Below are 20,292 nucleotides of genomic sequence, written 5' to 3' on the forward strand. Positions count from 1 at the left end.
AGAATATAATGCTGCTTTGTCTCTCTTCTATTGTCTTTTCCTTCCTTTTAAAATGGAGCAAAAATCGTATATTATGGAAACTTATGTATTCTTGTTTCCATGTTCCCTTCTCTGACATTTAAAAAAAATATAAAAAATATTTATATTTAAAGTCATATTGGAGCAACAAGAATCAACCAATTCAAATAATTAACATGTGGAGAAAAAATTAAAAAATATTTTAGAATTGAATATATCAAAGAAGATTGAAATTATCAACTTTTGATCTTATTTTTTTTTTTTTGTAAAAACTCAAACATTATCACATATTTGATCAAGTAAAATTCAACCCACCTATATATTTTCTTTTCCAAAGAGGACAGAGATTCAAAATGTTGATAATTGAGAAACAAAAATATTAAATTGAGGAATATAAATCATAAAAGTAGGAATTTGACCAAATTATTGAGTGACAGAGTGAGAACTAAACAATAAAATAAAGAATATATATGGTATATTTTGGTAAATTCACAACTTAATGCCACATAATCCATGACTTAATGATGTATGATAAATCTATCCGAAAAACCTGATTATTCTGAAAGCGCGTATCTCACTTACAAATTAATTAATCGATTAAGCGAATAATTTAATTTTGAAAGTTACAAATAAAATATACTAAGTTGGAAACAAATAATTAAATAGACCAAGTACTATTCTTCTATGTAATTAATAAATACTGAAAATCGAAAGTTCTTCTTCTTTCCTGAACAATTCATTATTAATAGATAGTATTTTATATGTTATCATTCTAATTGGCCTTTTAGAAATATTAATTTTGAATGGACGGTAGACTTTCAACTCTCTCATAGAGGGTATAATATTATGAAAAACTCTGACCATTTAAACAAAAAATATTTAAGGCAATTTTTTGAGTAGCCAAAAGATATAAAGTGTAACACATATATTTCTGTTAATCTAGTTATTTCTTACAATACTGAGTATTCAATTAGTACTAGCCAACACTTTGAACTTTGACTGCAATGTGTCGGTATATTACTATACGTTCGGATGGATGCAACTCAACTCAAACGATTGTTTGAAGTTAAGTAGAAATTATCTTGACGGTTCATCTAAAATAGTTAATGATAGATGGACTTGGTATGAGTCATGATTGATCACCAAGAATTTAATTTAAATTATATCATAATTTTGGAACAAATTGACAACTCCTAGTCCACATAAATTTCACCAACATATTTTACTTCCAAATTGATCTAAAGGACTCCAAATTTGATATTTTACAATTATTCAAAAAAATGAAATAAAAAAGAAACTCAATGATCAAGAATAAAATATCTGCAGAAGACCATTTGCATTGGGATCGCAATAAATATTCCTCCAACTGATTAAAAAAAAAACCTATTTGAATTTGAATTTTTTATTGCCTATAAGCACAAAATAGTTGAATTTTCAAGCTTAGGGTCCTAGACTCCTAATTTTATACATATCCTAGTTTAATCAATGTGATTTAAGTACTTAACAACTTGAAGCACGAAAAAAAATTATATCAAGACTGCTTAAAAGTTGTGACGTGTTGTACGTGTGCAGTCCGTGACGGAAAAATTACAGCTTAGTGCTACATGTACGAATGAACCAAATATTTTCAATAAAACCTAAATCCAATATCTATATCTATGAGCTAGCCATCGATAAATGGACATTTTTTTACCGCAATTTTCCCCCCTTGGGCATAGACTTTTTTCCATTAGGCTCCTGTAAGAGAGGGTATGAGAAGGGTCCCCTCTCCCTTGTCAAGGATTGATCGATAATATATGAACCGAAACATAAGCACATATAAAAAAAAATGTAATAAACTTTAAAATATTACTCTCTGAACTCATAATTTTATATTTTTACAAGTATATTGAATTCAGAATTTTACATATACTTGAAATTAACGAAGAAAGCTATCATGTTACTATCACGAGTTCGTAATTTGGTCCTATCTTCCTAATTTATTTGTACTTTTTTGCTTATGATGGGTCGACTAATCTAATAGAGCTAATATGGTCCCTATTGGGTCATTTTTTCCTGAAAAGTAGATATTCAGGATTTAATAAATGAGAAGTACTGTAAGTTGTATTTTTCTTCCTCAGATAAAAGCCATTTATTTTGAATTTTTACGGGTGTTTTTCACACTATCGTAGGATATTTATTTAAGTACTTTTAGGTAACTAATTAGAATATAATATTTCAAATGGGTTGCATACTTTTCTATGTTTAGAAGTTTAATTATAAAAATTATACATTCTTAGTGCACAAATATTAAATTCTTTTCGTAAATTTTCTTATCCTATGCTAAATATAGACATAAATGATATAATAAAAACAAAAGAATGTCAAATTGAAATATGGTTTTTGTGTAATCGATAAATAAAAAAAATAAAGGTCATTATCTAAAACGACTAATATCTAATTACAGACCATTGTACTGGAGTTTTAATAGATGAAGGAGAATCTGTCCTTTTTAAAAGTTCGAATATGTTAATTCAAATATTATTTCTGCAATAAAAAAATGATTAAATTTTAAAAATTGTGGTTATTTTCAAGTAGCAGTCGTAAAAAAATTCTATTTATGAATTTCTACGAGAAAAAAAGATTGTAATTAATTTGTAGATAAGTCATAAAATTGGGTTGGTAGCCTAACAGTTGGAATTACAAAGAGTTCATATACGAATCCTCCTGTGTAAAGTGATGCGATGATGAGCTAAGACTGTTAGATGGTGCAACCCAAAACTTCAACAAATGATGCAATTACAAACCAAATTATCTAACTAATACGTAATAAAATATGAATACTCCTAACTAACTCAGATTTTGAAAGCATCACAATAATATTTTTCTAATATAGACGCTTTTGATCTAGTATAAAACAAAAGTACATATCTCGATAAAAACTTCTTTATCCCTTATGAATCAACCACAAGTTTTATTAGTAGAAATAAGTAAAATGGAAAACAAAATTAGCACAATAGATGGTTTACATATTAACAAACCAATTAACTTATGTATTATTTCGAGTGGAGACAAATCTATACACAACAGATATGTAGTACTACTGCAAATGATCTAAAACAATATCTGAGAATAATAATTATAAGCACAATTCCTCTGTCCCAACTCCCACATTCAATTCTAATTTCTAATGCATTTTTCAAGTCACTACTAAATGTTTATCCAGCTCTCAAACATCAATAATTCCATAGACAATCGATGTCCACTGGGCCAGTTGAAGTGATATTGAAGTCATGATCTTCGTAACCCCTCAAACTTTGTTTTGATTCTGACCCATAATTGTTATCTATCAAAAGCCTCATTATCGAGTTATCTTGCATCAATCCAGAATCTCCATACTGGAAATTTTCCATGTACGCCATCGATTGGTTTGGTACATTTGAAGGGAAATCGACTGAAACAGGGGAACTCGATAGAGGAGCATGATAATGATCATAAGTTTGAGGTTTTTGATCCTCCACTGAATCGGAGAAACACGTCACATGTGAATTACATGTCTCACCACTACTTCTGGCTGTTGTTGTAATCTGAGTATTGTTGTTGTATGGTGACATGTCCATTAATGGTGGCAAATTTGAAGACCTCGAATTATCTGTTAAACTATCGCTTCTCGTGAGATTTGAGATTGCTATCTTTTTCCCTCCTGAATTCTTCTTGAAAATTCTACAAATCACACATTCGTTCTGCAAGAAAAATAGTACATAGAGATTAAATCCTGAATCCGGAAAACAGGGAATTGCGTGCTTAGTTATTTATACCTTGGCAGTTTTTGGGAGATTGTGGATAGAATATTTTCCATCTAATCTATATTCATGCATGACCCAATTAGTTTTTTCACCTCTAGGTGCTCTTCCTTTGTAGAAAACAAGAGTTTTCTTCATACCAACAAATGTTTTTGACTTGAATATTTCCTTATCTTTCCCTGTTGCCTTCCAATACCCTGCTTCTGTGGCTCTGTTTGTCCTCTGTCCTGTTGGATATTTCTTGTCCCTCATACAAAAGAAGTACCATTCTTTTTCACCCATTTTTGCCTTCCCTGAACAATATTTTTTTGAAAAAAAAAATCACAATCATCAAACATATAATTCAATAAAAAAAAACACAATTATGGGGCAAAAAAAAACTTACATGGCAAATCCCATGGTTCAACTTTGTTCAAATCCACCTCACCAATAGCTATAGCACAAAAGCTACTATCAAGAACCTTTGGGGCTAAATAGTGTGTAATAAGCTCTTCATCAGTCGGATGAAATCGAAAACCTGGAGGCAATTCCATTTCTTCTTCTTGACCACCAAATCCACACACACTTTCCATACTTTCTTGTTTAATTTTCAACAAATTCTAATAAACAAACAAATAAAAGAAGAAGAACCTTTTTGGATTCTTACAATTAATTTGATGATTGAAAACAATTGAAGAGGACAATTATTATATGAAGAAGTGAAAAAAATATGCACAAAAGGAGAGTGGGGCTAAGGGAAGAAAAGAAGAAAGTTTATAGTAGAAAGATTATTGGTATTCAGATAAAAGTGTAGCTAAGGAGGAACACCAGGTCTCTAAATACTAGTTGTTAGCACACAAATAATTTCTAAAATCAACTTGAGTTCGGCAGTTTTTGGCTTTAGATTTATTTCTTTCATTCATTTTTACTCGTTCACATTAAATTTTGTACGTTCATAAATAATAATTGACATAAATATTTTATCATAATATCTATATTAATTAATATTTAATATCAAATTTTATATAAAAAAAACAATTTGAGAAATATATAATTAATGCTAAGAGTGATTTATATATGTAATTAATGCTAACGATTTGTGAAAACTTATTTTTAAAAAGATTTGACAAATTAAAATGAACCGAGAAAATATTATTGAGTAAATAGTCGCTGTCGTTGTGAAGTTGACCAAAAGCAGCTCCTTATCTCTATTCTCTGCTTTCATATTTCAACTCCAATTTTAATGATTAATTAAATGATAAAATGGCGTAATCATATGTGTATGCTATTAGGTAACATTAGAAATTCAAACGGATTGGAAAATTGTTCAGTTAGTTGTCATTTGTTTAACCAATAAAATCTACTTTATAATTTTGCTTCAAACTCATGACACAATAATTTCGAAGTTTATCTTCTTGATGGAATAATTAAAATATTACTATACAAAATGATTTATGGTAAATAAAAACAAAATAGTTCTCCTTTACGAAATTGTCAAGAAAGTTCATTAATGTCAACTGTGATATTACTGCTCACACAGTCGCATAAAAGGTTCAATTAATTATACTACATGTTTAGGTACAGCTATAAATTTTACAAGACCAATCAATTATCATAAAAGTAAAAAGAAAAACAAAACATAGTTTGGTCCTTTACCAGGTTTAAATATTTTCTGTAATTAGCTTGTTGTGCTATATATTTGATCATATGGAAATTTTATCTTTTAAGACCAAAAAATTAAATTCAATCATATCATGCTGTACCATGCACATGGCTTACATCTGTCTCACACTCTTGTACTCTTTTATTATTTACTTTATGACAACAAAAACCTATAGTTCATAATACTCACGTATGCTCTTACCAGTTTCCATTGATTCTTTTTCTCTTTATTTACACTTAGATAAAATAATAGTATAATTTAAAAAGTCTTTGTGGGCGGTGTCGTATTTGAAAAAAAAACCTTTTCTTGAAAAATAAATATTTTGATTTTTTACTCATGTTCTGGTATTTGATAAGTAGGTAAAAGTATTATCGACAGTCGTATATATGGAGTGATTGATCAAAGGGGTGGGCATTAGGGGGTAGGGAGGAATGGTGAGCTTTGAACGTTATTATGTGTTGGGTAATGTTAATATTCTACCTATGGCAAGACCCACGAAGGCGGGGTGGCCCGGGTCAGAGTCATGATTGAACATGATGCTTGCTTGATGGACTTACTTAAGAAAAAAAATTACGTCTTTGCTATCAGCGATAGCTTTTGACATGGTCGTGAGCGCTTGATCCTAATACTACTATAAACTATTTTAAATATACTCTACTAATGATGTTTTGTTTTTCCTGAATTTTAAAGACTAATTTTTTGACAAATAATATTTTTTAAAATATTTTGACTAATCAATGTGAAAATTTGAAAATTATTTTCCTTTCATGCCAAACACACCCTAATTTTATCTTCAAGTCAGTGGTTTGATTATTTATTTTTTTCTTTTCCTTTATCACCTCTTTCTCTTCCTTTTGGTGTGCGGTTTGGCAAGAACTTTTGTCCGAATGCTACAAATTGTAGTAGTTCGTAAAAAGCGTATTTGAAACCCAAAAAATATAATAAAAGGAGCAATAGTTGGAGAGAGCCGTCAATTATATTCATTCACATGTAATCACGTTTCATTAGTACTGTTTGTGTATAAATTAATACAATATATACTGCAGTAGATTCAAGATTCCTTATTATCCATTGCTAGAGTTTCTTAATTAGTACTTCTTAACAGATAATTATCCCTAAATTAGTGTCTAATCCTCCTCACGTAATCACATAAGCGTGCGAATTAAAATACTTAAATGACCTACTTCCATGGTCACACCATCCCCCACCTCCACATAACGAATTGCTTCCCTATCAATCCATTCTGACTTTTCGCTTCTTTTCTTATAGTCAAGTGACTTTCACTCTTTCAAATCTATAATTATTATCAAAATTTTAATTGATTTTATGCACTTGTGAGCTACATTAGGAATGAAAAAAATTGTTCATGTGTGGACTTAATTGTCCTTTTCTTCGTCTAGTAAAGTCACCTTCAATGAGGACAATAATTGTTATTCTATCTTTATCGTGTGTAAGTACATTTTATAAAGAGTTCCACTCGAACTTTTTCTTTCTTTTAACTTTCTTTAATTAATATGGATAATCAAAAGTACTGGTCCACTGGTCCTTCACTTATCATCTCACATGACTCGAATTTCTAAGGTAAAAATTGAAGTTAAAAATGCTTAATCACTTAAGCCAACCTCTTTCGTCATCTAGCTACTATACAGTGTATTTTAATTGTTAATCATTAACCTATAAGATACTAATTAGAGAGCTTCGTGAATATAGTAATCCCCCCTTTTTATTAAAGTTGGTAATCTAAAAATTTAAGATGGTGATATTAAAGTGTATAATCATCTCATATAAAAATTTAAGTCGATACACATTTAAAAATATGTATAAAACAATATTGAGTGCAAAAATTACTAACTATTTATATTTTCTCTTCTCATCTGATTCATGCACGTAGGTGGTTTTACATCCTAATTATAAACTATATCAAATTAATCAATTACAAATATATAAACGTTAAGACTTCTACATCCTAATTCTAAAGTGTATACATTGCTCTTTATCATATATAGAGCATGTTTCTATTTACTTAGTGTCTTCTCCCTGTTACGGTTTTCATCTTATTAATTCGTGAATTAGTTCAACTTTTGTATGATTTGAAGACATGTTATTATATATCATCTAAAAAGTCTATGCAGCCAATACCAACGGAGAAACTACGTAACGACACCTTCCATTTTAGGAGATTGTTTGTTATTGGTGCCTTTCTCCAAATCGTAAAACTAAGCCTAACTTTAATTTGTTAAACTAATAATAATAACACAAATTTGACATTTGACTACAGACTTTCTTTCTGGTAAGATGGAAAAAATGTGGGCCATGTTTCATCAATACCGACAAGTAGCCAATAGGGGAAACACTCACGTGTCATCTTTTGATTCCAAAGAATGTCCAAATTATTGACGATAACAACATTATCTTCTCACAAAAAATAATAATATTTGGTTTAGATGACTAATTAAGTACTTAATTAATTAGATTAGATAAGACTAAGCAGCAAAAGTTGAAGGTGAACTCTTTGTTTCTCGTTTCCGATCATAACAATTCAACTAAATTTAGGATTGAATATTAATTAGTTTTGGCACAAGGTGTGTTAACTAATTATATAATTAATCTCAATTTTTGAGGGGTTGATTAAGATGTACTTAATTAATTAATACTTGGGAATTAAGTCGTGTAACATTAGGTAATGGATAAAGATTGAAATATGGTTCATTGTATGGAAATGAATGAGGAGGTGTAGATATTATATGAATGGATAGTAAATTCAAAGAATCGGTATAGATTAGGTCGTCTAAACTAATTAAGAGCAACAAACAAAAAAGAGGCAAAGCTAAGAATGAAATGTCCTTCTAAATTTAGAAACTTTCCTCTTTTTTTTTTTTGCTTTTGGCATCTCATATTCTTCTTAAAGTTGAAGCTGAATCAAGTGGCTATGGTACAGATACACTCCCTGTTGGATGAAACTAGCAGGCATCTAAAATGATAGTACTGTCCTTCATCCATATATTAGAAAGAAAGAACTTCCTTTTTTTCACTTTACAAAAATTGATCTTCTAGTAGTTAGGCTAGGAAAGAGCAAGAAAAAGAATCAGTAACTCAAGGTTAGGATAGATAGAAAGAATAACCTAGTATTTTTTGTCTCTGCTGAATTTAGAAACTGAGACCTTTAGGGTTCTCATTTACTTCATTGACTACCAAGCCACCCCTTGGGTGCCTAGCTAGTACAAATTTATTTCAGAATTACTCCCTTAGACCAAAACTATGACGACTAGTCATATGAATATACTTGAATGATTATAGGAAAATAATAGTATGATTAAACAAATTGATAGAGTATATATTTAAAGATTTTGAAAGTCATTGAGCTGATTTCGCAAAGATTACAAAGATAATATACTTAATCACTACTATGACAAGACTTTTATTCCCCAAGGAAAATTGAAAAAGAAAAGGCTACAAATTATTTTCAGAACTAGATATGGTAGATTGTGGTTGGTTAATCCTAACACCAACCAAAATGCAATGCTATGATCCTAATCTATTAAATAAATATAGTAAGTACCAATTAGTTTTGTTATTTTAATTTATTTTTCATTTGATATTATTTTCTAGTACGTTGTCCAACATTAGTTGTAGGAAGAAGTATGAAATAGGTCAATCTCTCTTATTGAGTCATGTAAAATTGCAGAATAACAAAAGAGTTCATTTATTCATGTTATTTATTGCTTAAATTATTTATATATAAATATTAGTTCTATATTACTTTAGTTAATACTAGTGATGATGAGGTCCTACTATCTAAGACTTCTTCAGAAAAATCTTTATCCACATAGCTATCTCGATAGTATCCTAAATCTATAGTATAATCTATTATCTATAGTATTATAACAGATTATATAGAAAAAAAAAGTAAAGATTATGAGGCCCCTTTGAAAATAAACAAATCAAAATATGCAAATTTGATGATTATTCATTTTATAATTAAATAATGTATCAAGGGGATTACTAATCATGTTGAAATTAATAATAATTCTTGAATTATTTACTTTTTATTTCATTTTTTTGATTAATTACATTAAAATTATGATATATATGGCTTACAATCTAATACATCCGTTTGACTTTAAATTGAATAAAATTATCATTGAACCTTTCTTATAAATAATATTGGAAAAAAATATATTTTACCCAAGGACACTTATATTTAGATTGTTATCTCACATTGAATGCATGTGATACAATACTATGCCAAAACTTTGGTTTAAAATATATAAAATACTATATCACTTATACATAAAATCAAAAAAACATTGAAACAACGATATAAATATTTCCGGTATATAATAAACACCAAATTTATTTATAATGATTCTAAACTACCCAACTCGTTGTTTTCAAGTTTTTGGTATGTAATATAATCTTTTCATTTATTGGTACAAGTTTTTGGATTATTACAATTTGGTCAGTTGTCGCTAGCGACACTTCCATTTCATGTATGCGGCAAACAGATTTCTAGCCTTTGAGTTGATTAATTATCTAAAATATAATTAAGAAGTGATCGAAAATTAATTAAATTAAAGATTAATTAAAAATTCAACTAGCTGAAAGTCTATTGGAAAAAACCTCTTTATCAGGGATACGATTTGCGTACATCCACCCTCCTTAAACTTCGCTTTTACATTGAATATGTTATTGTTGTTATAAAAGATTAATTAATTAAGAAGTGAGGATTTCTAGAGGTCCCAATATTTGGGACTAATGTTAGTTCAGTTAGGTAAGAATGAGCATCATATGCACGACAAGCTGGGCTTATAATGTCCAAACAGTGTATGCATGAACCACAGCCTACTATTTAGCAGTTTCCTATACTATGAAGTAACCACAGCTACTTTCCAAAATTATTAAAGAAAAATAAAAGGAGAGGAGAAAAAAGAAAAGATAATTACGTTTGTCTAATTTGTTTAGTAGCTAGGCTAAGCTATATATACTAGCTATGCCAAAGTATTTAATTAGTTATACCAACGTTTGATAAATAATACTATGGAAATTCGTCCAACTATTTAAAAATGGTGGCTTGAAGATAATAATTAGGAGTAATATTTGACTAAATATGGTAACATAAACTTAATTAATTTGACAAAATCAAAGTTCATCTTGCATTGATTCACATTGAATAGATGAAGCTTGGATTCAATCAAAGAGCTTGTAATTATGTATGTATTTTCGTTTACTTTTCCTAACATAGATCAGCCCGTCTGTAATAATTATTAATTAATTATCTGCTTTTAATTTAATATCCTCTCCTTTAGAAATATAATATTCGTGACACAATACTATGCCAAAACTTGGTTAATTTCCTGGCCATGCAATGGAATTTTTTTTATAAAAAATCCTAATTGTGATATTTTATTTTTATTTTCCTTAAAAATATGTTTTAATTACCTAGTGTAGAGGAAACGAGAAAAGAAATAGGAAAAACAAATCACTCTACCATGTAAAAGACTCTTATCGATCACCTTAAATTAATAGCCTATGAGCGAAATTATGATGAATTTATGTGATATTTCATTTGTTTTATACTCTTCATTTTCTTTTAGTTCTGGTTAATATATCATTTTAATTTTTAAGAGTCAAAGTATATTCCCTTTGATCAGTATTTTAACATGTATCTTTTCATCATATTAATATGTGAAGAAATTGTAACTTATTAGTATATTTTTTGAATTTTAAATATATATGGGGTGTGGTGTTGTTAAAAATTTTCATACAATCATCCAACATCAATTTTTTTTTATTTAAAATATATAATAAATCTAATTCAAGCTCCAAATATCAGACAGAAATTGCTTTTTGTAAAAAAGTTGACAAGTATAAAAGGGAAAGGCTGGTGTATAACATTAGAGTTTATCTTATGCAAAAAAACATTAAAGTTTATTGTTAAGGAACACCGAACACCTAAAAAACGTTGCAGTTTAAAAATTTATTTGCACCTGATACAAAATGAACCTTTTTCGTTTTACATATGCACTAGTTCTTCTGGAAAAAAAAAAGTCTATTTTCTTTTCCAATCCAAAAAGTCTAAAAACAGGAAACATTTTAAAACAACTTACTTTGACCTCTCGGAAAACACGATGCTCGTGCAACTCCTTGTTCAAAAGTCTAAATAAACTTGTATCCGTGTCTTCAATTTTTCTTCGTCAAAAATAATGGATCATAGTTTCATTTTACAAATATTATCGATAGAAAAGGTAAATAATCAGAAAAAGTAAGTTTAACCAATAATCATACATGTTTGCTCGACAAATAAGGCACGCTCAAATAATTAACCATCTTTAACAGACATTATTAACAGATATATTAGACGGTGCGATTTGCGTTGGAGGGTCTTGAGTGAAATAAAATGTATTTGATATTTTAAAATAGGAGTATATATTTTTAATGGTGAAGCCAACTTTTTGTTTTAGTTATTAGAAAACATTTCCAGAAAATACATGTTTTATCAACATTAAAAAATGATTTATTTTTTTCCTTATAACATCTCAACTCTAACTCCATGTTACTTCATCCAACTAACGCGTAGTCGTTATTAGAAATCTCTAATAGGAGTACAATAAATTCTCATCAGCAATCATGTTAGTTTTGCAGAAAATATTGACATATGGTGAAATTTCCGGGCAAGTGCACAATGGCAGTCTGTTACATAGAAAGTTGACATAACTGGTGCAAATTATGCTATAAAATTAAAATTCCTTTCGTTTCAATTTGTTTGTCTGATTTTTACTTAACTCATAATTTAAAAAAATAAAAAAAACTTTTGAATTTTGTAATTTAAACTAAAGATATGTTCATTAGAATGTCCTTTAATCTTGTAGTTATAAACATATCATATGATAAATTAGAACTAAGAATCGTCAAGAAAAACAAATTCTATGTAACATACTTAAACAATTTTATTTTTTAAAAAAGACAAATAATTGAAGGGAAAATTACGCAGTTAAGCAAACTTATACTACTGAATTACTCATCATAGCTATAGTTTGCTATAATTACCACTCGCGACTAACATTATACATTAATTACGTGGGTTTACTTCGAGTTTGTATAATTAGCCACGTTTGTATATGTATAATTCACCAGAATATACAAATACATATGTATAATATACAATTATCTAACCGATATACATATACAATTCACCTTTCTCCCACTCTCTGCCCTCTCTCTCTTGCCTCTCTCCTCCCTCTCCCAATCTCGCTCGCCTCTCTCCTTCCTCTCCCAATCTCGCTTGCCATATATACAAATACATATGCATAATATACAATTATCTAACCGACATACATATACAATTCACCTTTCTCCCACTCTTTGCCCTCTCTCTCCTAGTTTTGCTCGCCTCTCTCCTCCCTATAACATGTAGCTACGAATTGTAATTATCAAACTATAGCTATGGAGAGTAATTAAGCCATTTTTGAGTGGCTATATGTGAAAGTTCCTCATAATTGAAATGGCAGGAGTAGTGGGCCAATCTTCAAGCAAAAGATCCTTGTAGTGAACATCTGAACCTAAAATAAAGATAAAGCCCATGAGAAACAACAGGCCAGGCCCAATATTAGTTGATGAATCCGTAGAAGCACATCTATGGATGGGACTGTGGAAGATAAATGATCAAAAAGACAATAGCAAGCAGGAGTTTAAATCTTCACCGACAATCATCACTATGGAGCCAATGCAAAGATCTTCAATCCCTAAAGCAAATTCATGCTTTGATGATCATCAATGGCTTCAACTCCAATCGCATTGCTCTCAGGGAGCTCATATATGCTTCTGCTGTTACTTTCTCAGCATCTATTCACTATGCCCACAAGCTGTTTGCTCAAATTACTCAACCAGATCTCTTCATGTGGAACACCATACTTAGAGGCTCAGCTCAGAGTCACAGGCCTTCTCTTGCTGTTTCCGTTTATACCCAGATGGAAAAACGTTCCATACGTCCGGATAGTTATACTTTTCCGTTTCTACTCAAGGCATGTACCAAGCTTTCTTGGCTTGTTTCTGGCCTTACTGTACATGGGAAAATTGTGAAACATGGGTTTGAATCTAATAAATTTGCGAGGAATACCCTTATATATTTTCACGCTAATGTTGGAGATATAAGAATTGCAGGCCAACTTTTTGATGGTTCTGCTAAGAGGGACGTTGTTGCTTGGTCTGCTTTGACGGCTGGATATGCGAGAAGAGGCGAATTGGATGCGGCGAGGAGGCTTTTTGATGATATGCCGGTTAAAGACTTGGTTTCTTGGAATGTAATGATCACTGGGTATGTGAAGCAAGGGAAGATGGAGAATGCGAGGGAGATGTTTGATATTGTGCCAAAGAGGGATGTTGTGACTTGGAATGCCATGATTTCTGGATATGTGCTTTGTGGAGAAAATGAGAAGGCTTTGAAGATGTACGAAGAGATGAGAGGTGCAGGGGAATACCCTGATGAAGTCACCATGTTGCACCTTTTATCCGCTTGCACTGATTCAGCATTCTTGGATGTTGGCGAGCAGATACATCGATCAATTATTGATATGGGTGCAGGCGAGTTAAGCGTATTTCTTGGTAATGCACTTGTAGACATGTATGCTAGGTGTGGCAACATTAGGAAGGCACTTGAAGTGTTTCAAGGCATGAGAGAGAAGGACGTGTCGTCTTGGAACATAATTATATTAGGATTAGCTTTCCATGGTCATTCTGAAGAATGTATCTCTCTTTTTGAAGATATGAGGAGAATGAAGTATATCCCTAATGAAATTACTTTTGTTGGTGTATTGGTTGCTTGTAGTCACGCTGGTAAAGTTGATGATGGCCGAGAATATTTCAGCATGATGAGAACTGACTACAATATTGAGACAAACATAAGGCACTATGGCTGTATGGTGGATATGCTAGCACGTGCAGGACTATTGAATGAAGCGTTTGAATTCATAAACACGATGGAGATTAAACCTAATGCTATTATATGGAGAACACTGCTAGGAGCTTGTAAAGTTCATTCCAATGTCGAGCTGGGAAGGTATGCTAATGAGCAGTTGCTTAAATTGGGAAGGGAAGACAGTGGGGACTATGTCTTGCTGTCTAATATCTATGCGTCGAGGGATGAATGGGATGGTGTTGAAAGGGTGAGGAAGTTGATGGATGACAATGGGGTTTGGAAAGAACCTGGTTGTACTTTAATTGAGGCTGATGATTATGATCTCAAGAATTTTTGTTTTAATTCCAAGCGTAAACACTCTTGAGAATAGAGATAGCAGGCACAAGCGGAGAAGGGAGCAACTAAGCTTAATGCCAAACTTGGTACGCGTGAAGGTCCATCCTTTGTGGGAGGGTACAAAGACGACATCTTTGATCCAACTCTTCCGTCTATTCACATCATAAACCACTGTAGTTCATTAGACGTGCAAATTGCATTTTGGATTGTTTCTATCAGCAGTTCATTGAGGATTTGTGGTCATTGTATGCCTCATTTAGACATTTTGTTGTAGTCTTCGTTAGTGCATACAACATTAATTTATATTTGGCTAGTGCTGTGTCAGGTATTTTAGGACTTGTAAGTTTCAGCTCCAAATAAAATTTATAGCTAAGCTTTATACAGAAATTTGATGTACTAGTTGATTTTCAGCAGGAAGACAATTGTCAAGTAATAACAGAACAAATGCAACATCAATTTTATTGATTGAGAGGAAGAATCACTAAAACAAACAGATTTAATAACATCTTGAAGGAATAAATGACAAGAATCATTCAAAAATTTCTTGGAATAAAACACAATATCAAATGATGAAATCGCGCGTCCTTTCTTGGCGCAGGAAGTGATCAATAATCAGTTTCTTGAAAGAGCCAGAGCAGACAATATGATGAGCAGCAAAAACACAAGAACTCCAATGAAGGATCCAACCAAAGAGCCAGATGCACGATCGCAGAAAGAGTTGTACTGCTGGCAAATAGCAATCCAATTAGCACGAGCATTTCCCTTGTGTGCCAAATACACAATGGCTGCTGCTGCTGATGCTCCAGATGTTAAAAATGCCATCATCACCGTATCAAAGAAGATCAACACCACCCTTGTTATTCTTGCACCACTCATCACAATGTGCAAGATGGATAGGACAAGAGATACAGCGAGGTACGCGCTAACTATGCCATTAGCTACCACAAAGAACCTGTGAATTTTCATAAACAATAATGAGTAACCTGGTTAAAAATTAAAATTGTAATATACTACTTGCTATCTTTACACTAACATAGATAACATCTAATAAGTGTTAAACTAGTTACCTGAAAAGTAAGACAAACAACCTGCTATAACATGCTAAAGTACAGTAATAAGTAATATATTTATACATTCAGTGTATGAATTATATCGCAAACAAAAATATAGTAGTAATAGTGTATTATCTTACGTGAAAGTAGGAAGGTCCTTGTACTCAGCCTTAAACCTAATGAACTGTTCGAAGGAGGGAAGGGTTTCATTAGTTGTTCCCATGGCAATTGCACTTCCTAAGGTACCTAAAATGGCAACAATTCTCATAATAAAATCAAGAAAAGAAATTCCTCTGTTCCCCTTTGGCTTTGAATCATCTCCAGCTTCACTGCCACCCATTTTCTCCTTGATTTATTACTTTGCTATATACTCTTCAACAGTTTCGAATTAATTTCGATGTTTTTATGAATTTTTGTTGTGGTACACTTAGAGCAATACTAACATGCTATTTATACTAGGAAAAAATTCTGTTAATTTCAAACTGTACAATCAAGAATCCACTATAAAGCATAACGTAAGTCAATAAGTGGAATGGTTGGTTTTGAAAATCCTACTTATTTAATTCGTCCCATTGGTAGGTAACTATACATTACTGTTATTAATTAAGTTAAAGCCAATATGCTAGGTCTTTTTAAACATTTTTTTTTAATTCCATGGTTTTGGCACTTGAAATAAGCATTAATAAAGAGTAGAGTTGCAACTATTAAGGTGTTAATTATTACTCCCTCCATTCAACAATACTTGTCCACTTTATGAAATCAATGGATAATACTTAATTAACTTCATCAACTCCTCTTGCTTGCATTTATGTTTTCCTAGATATTGGGAAAATTAAGATAGGTAAGCGAGAACGAAGAAATCACCTAGTGTTTTTTTCCAGGAATTGAACTTGAGATGTTATGGTACTCAATCTACGTCATTGCCTACTAAGCCACACTTTTGGGTGCTAATAGTTTTACATTTTAATTCAGTAGTGTAGGAGAGCAAATTGAATAATTAGGAGAAAAAGCATTGGGTATATTAGCAGATGAATAAGCACCAAGAAAAGAGTCAATTTCCGTGTGACAATATAATGTAGCATCGTATTTAAATTTTTAAAAAAAGGTAACCAGAAATAGTCATAAGAGCTTTTGACTATGTGTTCAATAGTCAAAATACGTTAGGTGCTAAACTTGCAAAGGACTTGAAGTGAGATTGTACCTACATCTAATTTGGAAAACAAATTAAGTAAATACTCCTGAAAGTTTAATCATGTCAAAGCTACATTGGCTACAACAGGTTAACAGCCATCGAAGTCCTTCAACTGCTAGACTAGATACAATCTGAGTCCATTGTATTTTGAACCCCCACGTATGTCCTCTTTTGTGATTTCCACTTTTTTTTACTTTCTTTTTATGATTTGCATCCTATTTTCTTGTAAAATAATTTTAAAAAAATATTAAAAAGCAAGGAACAAATGGTCAAATTGAAATACAAATAATACTTAGTAAAAAAGAAATGACAGAGACTTTGAAAAGAACTCAATTAAAAAAAATGACAATTTTAAGAGAGACATTCATTGTAATAGCATACTGACACCAAAAATATAAATAAAATGGATGCACTAACCCAAAAAATGATTACCGAGAAATCCGTGTGATCCGCCCGGATCAATCATAGCCTTCTAAACTCAATGGATAATGGCCCCCCCTCTATCCTTCTCCACTTAAATACCTGGCTTCCTTTTGCATGGTGTGGGGCTTGAACCTTCGACCACCTTTTGCCACCCTATTTTACCCAAAAATTAATTGCATAATTAACTCTTTGTCTTCATCTATCCATATATTGCATAAGTCTCCACCGTAACTCAATGAGAGAAAAGTTGTCCCAACATCTGTAACCTGGGGTTTCTAACTCAGGCAAAGCTAATGTCCTCAATCTATCTACGAAACAGATCTTGAAGTCTGATCATTTCATGATCACTTCTCCGAAATGCCCCCGACATAAATATAGTCAAGGGTTGTAGTTTTATGGTTAATTGAGTAGGACTTGGAAGCTCATTTAGTTTGATAACACGAGCAACTAGAGCTTTGATACACTTTTTTTTCTTTTTGGTAACAACTGTAAAATATTACCATAACCACCAAAGAACAGATACAAATAAAAGAGCACCTATTTCTGAAACAAAGAATAGGCTTCTAACAAAACAAAACACCTAGATACATAACAAATGCTGAATAGAGTGTCTACATTTATTTGCTCTCTTAGAACTACTAAGTAAGTGTAATCTTTCACTGATTTCCTTCTTTATCTGTGTTACTGCCTCTTCCGTATGTACACATATGTCTCTAAATCTCCTCCAATTCCTAGCACGCCAAGTGTGGTATATGATTGCTCCGCAGATAGCTGCCATGATCTCTTTTTTGAATTGCTTCCAACGATTCCCTTTTATGTTATCCAGGACATGTACAATACCAATATTATGCACTGGTACTTCTGTCCATTGGTGCATAGCTTGCCACACAGCTGATGTCCATTTGCAATCTTTAAGAGATGAACATTAGTCTCCATTACTTTTTCCTCACATAAACAACATGCAGTATCCTCCACCTGAATCTGCAGTCTCAACTTTCTTTCCTATGTGAGTAATCTTCCTTGAACTGCTAACCATGTCATGAATCTATGCTTTGGTATAGCCATTGACGTCTAGATTAGTTCAGCAATATTCCATCTAGGCTTAGGACCCATGAGTGCTTAATAGCTCTTGGTAATAGAATACTTACCAGTTTGAGTCAGCATATATCTTCTGTGATTGTACCAGCCCTGCATGTGCTCTTTGAGTGCATTAATTTTCCTCCAATACCAGCTACAGTCAATAGGAGTTTTATGAGTCCATATTGAAGTGTCATTCTTCATATATATGTTGTGAACCCATTTAACCCACAATGACTCTTTGTTAACTATAATTTGCCACAATAATTGGCCCACAGATGCCTTATTCCAATTGCTACAACCTTTAATATTCAAAACACCTTGTATTTTTGGAAGACACACTTTATCCCATGCAACCAATGCTACCTTCTTCTTATCAACACTGCTTCCCCATAGGAAATCTCTGCATATCTGATCCACTTTCTTGAGAATACTCTGGGGAAGGATGAATACTGCTCCCCAAAAACTATGAATTGAGAACAGTACTGCATTAATTACTTGCAATCTCCATGCATATGAAAGTTGTTTAGAGTATGTTACTTTTATTCTGTGAGTAATCTTGTCTATCAGGAACCAACACTCAATCTTCTTCTATTTCTTAGGTGACAAGGGGAGTCCTAGGTATTTAATTGGAAACACACCCTCTGAAAATCCAGTTTTGGCTAGGATTTGAATTCTGACACTCTCATCTACCCCAGCTAGGTACACATTAGATTTCTCCAAGTTGGCCTCCAAACCAGTAGCAGTATAGAAGTGAGCTAATGCTTCCATCACTCTATTCACTGAGTCCACATTTCCTTGGCAAAAAATCATCAGATCATCAGCAAATATAAGGTGTGTAAGTTTCAGTTTCTTGCACATTGGGTGGTACTTGAAGTCTGGCAATTGACTCATTGTATGTAGTGTTCTAGACAAGTACTCCATCACAAGTACAAACAACAAAGGAGATATTGGATCTCCTTGCCTCAATCCTCTTCTACCTGCAAAAAACCCATGGCTTCCCCCATTTACTTTGACTGAGAACATGGTGATTGTTACTCCCAACATAATCCACTTTACAAACTGTCCAGGAAACCCAAAATGATTAAGTACTTCCTCCAGGAATTCCCAGCTAACCATATCATATGCTTTCTTCAAGTCTATCTTCATAAGACATCTAAGAGATGCGTTCTTCCGATTGTAATGTCTTAAGATATCATGGCAATGAGTACATTATGCATCATTGATCTTCCTTGGACAAAAGCTGATTGGTTCTCTGCTACTATAAGACTAATAGCTGATTTCAGCCTACTACAAATTAATTTTGATATGCACTTGTAAATGACATTACAACAAGAGATAGGTCTGAATTGACTGGCAAATTCAGGCTTATCAATCTTGGGAATAAGTGCAATACTAGTTGAGTTAATCTGCCTCAGAATCTTGCTGTTCTGGAAAAATTCTAGCACTGCATTTGTAACATCTTCTCCCACAATAGGCCAAGCTGATTTATAAAATCCACTTCCAAATCCATCTGGTCCAAGGCTTTTATTACTATCTATCTGAAATATTGCCTTCTTCGCTTCTGAGAACTACTACTAGCATTTCATGTTCACTGATGAAACATGTAATCATGAACATAACGATCAACCAGCAAATCATGAGAAAGTAACGGCAGCCCAGCCCATGTGTCATCAACATACCTTGGAAGTCAAAGTTCACAGCAGACAACAGACAACAGACAGACTTGGATAACTTTTCTGATTCACTTGTCACACCATCATCGCCCCTGAAGCAAAAGCATTTGGTTTAAATTTTCAGCTTTCCACAAAGACAACATAACTCGGAAGCACAAGGAAACAACAATAAAAAGAAAA

The 20,292-nt window shown here is 32.1% G+C and overlaps 3 protein-coding genes across 4 annotated transcripts; 1 reads left to right on the forward strand and 2 right to left on the reverse strand.

The window, feature by feature from the left end:
- Window positions 1-3,029: 3,029 nt before the first annotated feature.
- Window positions 3,030-4,601, reverse strand: LOC125811182 (NAC domain-containing protein 92-like). Its single transcript, XM_049490706.1, has 3 exons — window positions 4,186-4,601; window positions 3,816-4,093; window positions 3,030-3,740 (listed from the first exon to the last, which is right to left on the reverse strand). The coding sequence occupies exons 1-3, from the start codon at window positions 4,370-4,372 to the stop codon at window positions 3,234-3,236; spliced, it is 972 nt and encodes a 323-aa protein (XP_049346663.1). The 5' UTR covers window positions 4,373-4,601; the 3' UTR covers window positions 3,030-3,233.
- Window positions 4,602-13,094: 8,493 nt separating this feature from the next.
- Window positions 13,095-14,995, forward strand: LOC125811164 (pentatricopeptide repeat-containing protein At5g15300). The gene has a single exon (XM_049490686.1). The coding sequence runs from the start codon at window positions 13,101-13,103 to the stop codon at window positions 14,718-14,720; it is 1,620 nt and encodes a 539-aa protein (XP_049346643.1). The 5' UTR covers window positions 13,095-13,100; the 3' UTR covers window positions 14,721-14,995.
- Window positions 14,996-15,282: 287 nt separating this feature from the next.
- Window positions 15,283-20,152, reverse strand: LOC125811194 (casparian strip membrane protein 3-like). 2 transcript variants are annotated; one of them, XM_049490720.1, is made up of 2 exons: window positions 15,885-16,084; window positions 15,283-15,644 (listed from the first exon to the last, which is right to left on the reverse strand). In XM_049490720.1, exons 1-2 carry the CDS (start codon window positions 16,082-16,084, stop codon window positions 15,305-15,307), a joined length of 540 nt encoding a protein of 179 aa, XP_049346677.1. In that variant the 3' UTR covers window positions 15,283-15,304. The 2 variants fall into 2 exon arrangements, 1 of the variants encoding a protein (XP_049346677.1); XR_007441900.1 differs by lacking the exon at window positions 15,885-16,084 and adding an exon at window positions 20,119-20,152 and having other exon boundaries at window positions 15,539-15,644.
- Between the last annotated feature and the right edge of the window lie 140 nt (window positions 20,153-20,292).

The sequence above is a fragment of the Solanum verrucosum genome, unplaced genomic scaffold (genome assembly GCF_900185275.1).
Source record: "Solanum verrucosum unplaced genomic scaffold, falcon-dt-bn FXZP01000032.1, whole genome shotgun sequence".
Classification (NCBI taxonomy): Eukaryota; Viridiplantae; Streptophyta; class Magnoliopsida; order Solanales; family Solanaceae; genus Solanum; species Solanum verrucosum.

Excerpts from the sequence above, each read along its gene's own strand:
- LOC125811182 (XM_049490706.1), bottom strand. The coding sequence starts at position 4,372 with ATGGAAAGTGTGTGTGGATTTGGTGGTCAAGAAGAAGAAATGGAATTG. Across the intron at positions 4,094-4,185 it reads TGAACCATGGGATTTGCCAT|GGAAGGCAAAAATGGGTGAA; the intron begins GTAAGTTTTTTT and ends AATATTGTTCAG. Across the intron at positions 3,741-3,815 it reads ATCTCCCAAAAACTGCCAAG|AACGAATGTGTGATTTGTAG; the intron begins GTATAAATAACT and ends TTTTTCTTGCAG.
- LOC125811164 (XM_049490686.1), top strand. The coding sequence starts at position 13,101 with ATGATCAAAAAGACAATAGCAAGCAGGAGTTTAAATCTTCACCGACAA.
- LOC125811194 (XM_049490720.1), bottom strand. The coding sequence starts at position 16,084 with ATGGGTGGCAGTGAAGCTGGAGATGATTCAAAGCCAAAGGGGAACAGA. Across the intron at positions 15,645-15,884 it reads AAGGACCTTCCTACTTTCAC|GTTCTTTGTGGTAGCTAATG; the intron begins GTAAGATAATAC and ends GAAAATTCACAG.